General features: G+C 40.6%; 1 protein-coding gene across 2 annotated transcripts in view; it reads left to right on the forward strand.

The window, feature by feature from the left end:
• Positions 1-5,357, forward strand: part of LOC103791085 (coiled-coil domain-containing protein 77) — a 39,722-nt gene extending 34,365 nt beyond the window's left edge. For both annotated transcript variants that reach the window (XM_078353691.1, XM_078353692.1), the window contains 4 exons: positions 858-1,077; positions 3,377-3,502; positions 3,593-3,745; positions 4,490-5,357. In XM_078353691.1, coding sequence (XP_078209817.1) covers positions 858-1,077; positions 3,377-3,502; positions 3,593-3,712 — 466 coding nt within the window. In that variant the 3' untranslated portion in view covers positions 3,713-3,745; positions 4,490-5,357. The remainder of the gene's footprint in view (positions 1-857; positions 1,078-3,376; positions 3,503-3,592; positions 3,746-4,489) is intronic.
• Positions 5,358-6,000: the final 643 nt, after the last annotated feature.

Here is a 6,000-nt window from a genome sequence, read left to right on the forward strand (position 1 = left end):
CTCCAGCATCTGTTGTCTCCAGATTTTTTAATGATCGCCATTCTAACTGGCGTGAGATGGTATCTCAATGTGGTTTTGATTTGCATCTCTCTGATGATCAGTGACGATGAGCATTTTTTCATATGATTGTTGGCCTCATATATGTCTTCTTTCGTAAAGTATCTGTTCATATCCTTTGCCCACTTTTGAATGGGCTTGTTTGTTTTTTTCCTGTAAATCTGTTTGAGTTCTTTGTAAATTCTGGATATCAGCCCTTTGTCAGATGGGTAAACTGCAAAAATTTTTTCCCATTCTGTTGGTTGCCGATCCAGTCTAGTGACTGTTTCTTTTGCCGTGCAGAAGCTGTGGAGTTTGATTAGGTCCCATTTGTCTATTTTGGCTTTTGTTAAAAGTTATTTTTAAAATAAAAAAGGATAAAATTTTGATACAGGCAGTTCTACATGGAACACAACATACACAAAAGCAAAACTGTTTTTGATGCTTTACAATTTGTGTTAACTTGTCAGAAACCATGATTTAGTTCTTCCTTGTCTTATTCCTAGGAATGGCTCATACTTATGCAGCCTATGTGTAAATATCCCTGCAGTCCTTCCAATCATAAAACCAGGAATTAGCACTCAGAAAATATCTGTAAAGACCAGTCTATGAACCAGTGAGCATGGGTAGACACATTACACTTTGTCCAGTAAAATATGTAAGATCGCCAGTAATCAGATTTTTAAAACTGCTAATATTTTACAAAATGTATATATTATACAATTTTAAGATAACCACTCTCTTCCATTTTGGAATAATCCTTGCTTTCAAGTGTGCTGTGTGTGCATCCTCGTGTGTGCATTTTATACTTTCTTTCCTAGTCTTCACCATACCCAAGAGCTACTCTATGAGAGCACCAAAGATTTTCTGCAACTCAGATCTGAAAACCGAAATAGAGAGAAGTCATGGATGCTTGAAAAAGATCATTTGATGTCAAAGATTAAGCAATATAGGGTGCAGTATAAGAAGAAAGAAGATAAAATTGGAAAAGTGTTGCCTATCAGGCATGAGAGTCATCATGCCCAAAGTGAATATATTAAGGTAATGTTCTTATGTCTTAAAGAAGTTATTTATTTTTCTGGGAGAGTTGAAGGAATTCCAAATAACCTACAATTTGTAATATAAGATCCATTTACTCCAGGAAGCTCTTGTAGCAGGCCGGGCGTGGTGGCTCACACCTATAATCCCAGCACTTTGGGAGGCCCAGGTGGGTGGATCACGAGGTCAAGAGATCGAGACCATCCTGGTCAACAAGGTGAAACCCCGTCTCTACTAAAAATACAAAAATTAGCTGGGCATGGTGGTGCGTGCCTGTAGTCCCAGCTACTCAGGAGGCTGAGGCAGGAGAATTGCTTCAACCCAGGAGGCAGAGGTTGCAGTGAGCCGAGATCGTGCCATTGCACTCCAGTCTGGGTAACAACAGCGAAACTCCATCTCAAAAAAAAAAAAAAAAGAACTAGGTTTCAAAGAACAGCTGATCATTACAGTGTTTGAGGATTTAAAATATTAGACTTGTTTATTAATTCATTCAACAAATATTTATTGCACTCCTCTTATGGGTTAGGCTCCAGAGTTACAGTAATAAATAATCTAAACGAGGTCTGCCCTCATGGTGTTTATATTTTAATGGGTGAGAAAAAAACAGAAACATTAACAAATAATTAACAAAATTATAGATTAGGCCGGGCGTCATGGCTCACACCTGTAATCCTAGAACTTTGGGAGGCTGAGGTGGGTGGGTCACCTGAGGTTAGGAGTTCGAGACCAGCCGGCCCGACGTGGTGTGAAACCCCATCTCTACTGAAAATACAAAAATTAGCTAGGTGTGGTGGCAGATACCTGTAATCCTAGCTACTTGGAAGGCTGAGGCAGGAGAATCACTTGAACCCAGGAGGCAGAGTTTGTAGTGAGCCAAGATCATGCCGTTGCATTCTGTCTTGGGCGACAGAGTGAGACTGTGTCTCAAAAAAAAAAAAAAAAGACTTTGGGAGGCCGAGGTGGGTGGATCATTAGGTCAGGAGTTTGAGACCAAGAGTTCAAGACCAGCCTGGCCAACATAGTGAAAACACGTCTCTACTAAAAATATAAAAAATTAGTCAGGCATGGTAGTGGGCACCTGTAATCCCAACTACTTGGGAGGCTGAGGCAGGAGAATCTCTTGAACCAGGGAGGCAGAGGTTGCAGTGAGCCAAGATCGCCCACCGCACTCCAGCCTGGGTGACAGAGCAAGCCTCTGTTTAAAAAAAAAAAAAAGTGGTATTCAGGGAATAAAAGAATTACATGAAGACTATATGAAGTTGCTGGAAGTCAATTGTATTAATAGAAGGAACACACAGGGACACTTACATCTAGTGTTTTTGTTCAGACCTGAAAAATGGGACTAAGCTTGCCATACAGACCTTGAGGAAGAGCATTCCTGGCAGAGGGAAAAGCAAATTTATAGGCTTGGAGTATGTTCAAGGAAATGGAAGGCTGGTGTCATAGCTGTAGAGGAATAAGGAGGAAGTTGTATGCTCTTTAAGAAGGCAGAGTCAGCAGCAGCCCATTGTGGAGGGCCTTGTGCAACATGGTACGAAGTGTGAATTTAGCTCTCAGAAGTGTTATGTCCTTGAAGGATTGTGTGAAAGAAGTAACATGGGCCAGGTGTGGTGGCTCCCGCCTGTAATCCCAACACTTTGGGGGCCGAGGTGGGTGGATCACAAGGTCAGGAGTTCAAGACCAGCCTGGCCAACATAGCGAAATCCCGTCTCTACTAAAAATATAAAAATTAGCTGGGCATGGTGATGCACACCTGTAGTCCCAGCTACTCAGGAGACTGAGGCAGGAGAATCGCTTGAACCTGGGAGGCAGGGATTGTGGTGAGCCATGATAGCACCACTGCACTCTAGGCTTGGCAACAATAAGACTCCATCTCAAAAAAAAAAAAGTAACATGATCTGATTTGGGTTTTTTAAAGATCATTTTAACTGTTCAATGGAGCATGTATAATAAGTGTTGTTCATATTTCTTCCTTTTTAAAGAAAACTTTAGAAATGTAGCCCAAAACATGTACTGTAATGTCTTACTTGGGACAGCTTCTGAGCTCCATTGTCTGACTCTTCCCAGAGCCAAGAATATTTGTTTGAATTTCTATTGCATACATTTTAGAATAAGGGCTTAAGAGACTAGTCTAGAAGTAGGAAATTTTCAGATGTTTCTCAACGCTCTTGTCGTCTGGTTCCTTAACTCATTTTGTACCTTTGGAAATCTCTTGTTTTCGCTCTTTCTTTATCTAAGGGCTATTTGAATTACCTAAACTGTAGAACTGATTATTAATGGTTTTTGTCCCTTTGACTTGCAGTCCCTAAAAGATAAGTTAGTACAAGAGAAAAAGCTGTCCAATATGTACCAGGAGCAGTGCATTTCCTTAGAAGAAGAACTTGCCCGAATTTGTGAGGAAGAGGGAATGAGGAGTGAGATCTTCAAGGTACAGAATTGTCTGCCAGTTATAATGGAGTAGGAAGTGGGAAAATGCTTCCGTCACCTTCATAAGTGCCTTCCCATTCCCCATATTTAGGATCGCGCTAACAAGATGGGGAAACGTTTACAGATAACGACAAAATGCTATGAAGCAGTGGAGCAGCGATGTATCTTGGAAGTAGAAGGCTTTAAGACAGATACTAAGGTTCTCCGATAGAAACTGAAAGACTTGGAGCAAATGTTGTATAAGGTAATTGTGGATGCTGAATTGCCGCAAGGGAGAAAAGAGGTGGAAGTGAGGGAACACTGGGTCACGAGGGTTCCTTCAAAGAAGGATGCGCTGTTTCCCTGCTAGTAGACACTAACAGATCACCATCTTTAAGCCTCCCTGAAAATTGGTTCAACAAGTACATGCTAGAGAGAAAATACAAATATCCTGAAATCATTAAATGACTGCATCGTGAATACTTCCAAGTAAGCTAAACTTAACAGAAATTGTCATCCCTCCTAATTCAAGAAGTAGATTAAAGAATTATGTCTGTTTTACAGTTGGGGAAAGTGAGTAATTGAGCGATAGAGTAATTTTTTCCAGCAGACACAGCTTTTTAGAATACAAGTTGCCTCAATGGCATTCTTAATGAGATTTAGCCAGTTAGCCTATGATCCAAGCAAGGTTAGTTACAGAAAAAGGAGATGCCTGCTTTGATTCTTCGACAAATTTACCAGTGGTATTGCTTATTCTGGTCTCTTACTCCTCCGCCATTTTTCATTGATCTCTATTTCAAGGCTCCTTTATTGAATGGGAAGGAGTTTCATGAGATTTCTGCCTTAATTCTCCATTTTCCCTCTTTAGTTAGCCACTGAACAAACTAAGGATGGAATTTATCTTATGTACTCAAAATCTCATAAACAGGAGCCAGCATAGCTGTCTTTTTGACTGATATCTCTGCCCATTTCTTCTTCTTCTTTTTTTTTTTTTTTTCCAAATCCCTAGGTAACAGTTAATGCCCTGGCAAATCAGGATCTCACCATTCTGTGTGAAGTCCATGACAGCAATAGACAGGCACATAAGATACAAGGAGAATTGAAGAATCTTAAGTCCAAAGTGTTTGGTCTGGAAAATGAACTTAGAGTCTGTTGATGTCTACTTTTGGAAATGGCCCCCATTTGGAAGAGGTGTGCTTCTTGAAACCTCAGGACAAGGTCATCTGCTGCCAGACAATGTAGACCTGAGTTGACTAGAGTGGTGGCATTATTCTTCATTATTATGAAGACAGGGTGAAGAATCAAGGACCACTAGGAAAGCTTTTCTTCATACTCAGCTTGCTTTATCATTTTTGCTGTCATTTTACATTTGTGCGGAGTGGGGGCCTCGTCCCAAACAACTGAGAAGCTTTCATTATTTATCCCGTCTGTATTGACAGGTTTTTGGGTTTTTTTTAGAAGGCAGTGATGATGAAAGCTTAGGAAGAAGGTATTTTGCAATGAGCTTGACTGAGTTGTCTGTGGGAAGAACACTTTCCCTAAAGAGAGAGAAGCACTCATGGAGGCTGCCTTTCTCCTGAGCTCAGGAAGAAGTCAGCACATCGCAACTTGTCACATTGGAGTAGGCGCTCATTCTATTTCACCTTCCGTCACGCACAGAACCTCAATCACATTTCTGGGCAATTTCATGGTGTTTCACCAGAGGGCACTAGAGACTCTACTCAAACAAAATGTCCATCTGGATAAACAAAGGAGACACTTTGTCAAGGGTGAATGAAACTGAAATAATCCTTATATGGAAAGTTTGATACTTTATCAGTAACATGGCTTTTTAAAAATGGTGTCTCTATTTTAAATAAAATATTTCATTTAAAAGATTCTATTTGAATTTTCTGTAACTTCTCAATGCTATGTTTATGCTTTGTTAATGACTCCCGCAGCTCAGCCTACTCTCTTGTTCTATGGCCTCTGCTGTACAAGTTTGGTTTTTGTTTTTTGTTTGTTTGTTTTGAGATAGAGTTTCACTCTTCTTGCCCAGGCTGAAGTGTAGTGGTGTAATCTTGGCTCACTACAAACTCTGCCTCCCAGGTCAAGTGATTCTCCTGCCTCAGTCTCCCAAGTACCTGGAATTACAGGCACTCACCACTACGCCCACCTAATTTGTGTGTGTGTGTGTGTGTGTGTGTGTGTGTGTGTGTGTGTGTGTGTGTGTGTATTTTTGTTGTTGTTTTTGTTTTAAGTAAAGACAGGATTTCACCATTTTGGCCAGGCTGGTCTTTTACACCTGACCTCAGGTGATCCACATGCCTTGGCCTCCTCTCTAATTCCAAAAATTAGAGAATTTGGGAGTAAGAAAGAACTTTAAATACTTTTCTTCTTTTTTTATGTTTTATGTTTTATTTTATTTTTTTATAGAGATGGGGTTTCACCATATTGGCCAGGCTGGGCTTGAACTCCTGACCTTGTGATCCACCCACCTCAGCCTCCCAAAGTGCTGAGATTACAGGCATAAGCCACCGT

The sequence above is a fragment of the Callithrix jacchus genome, chromosome 17 (genome assembly GCF_049354715.1).
Source record: "Callithrix jacchus isolate 240 chromosome 17, calJac240_pri, whole genome shotgun sequence".
Taxonomy (NCBI): Eukaryota; Metazoa; Chordata; class Mammalia; order Primates; family Cebidae; genus Callithrix; species Callithrix jacchus.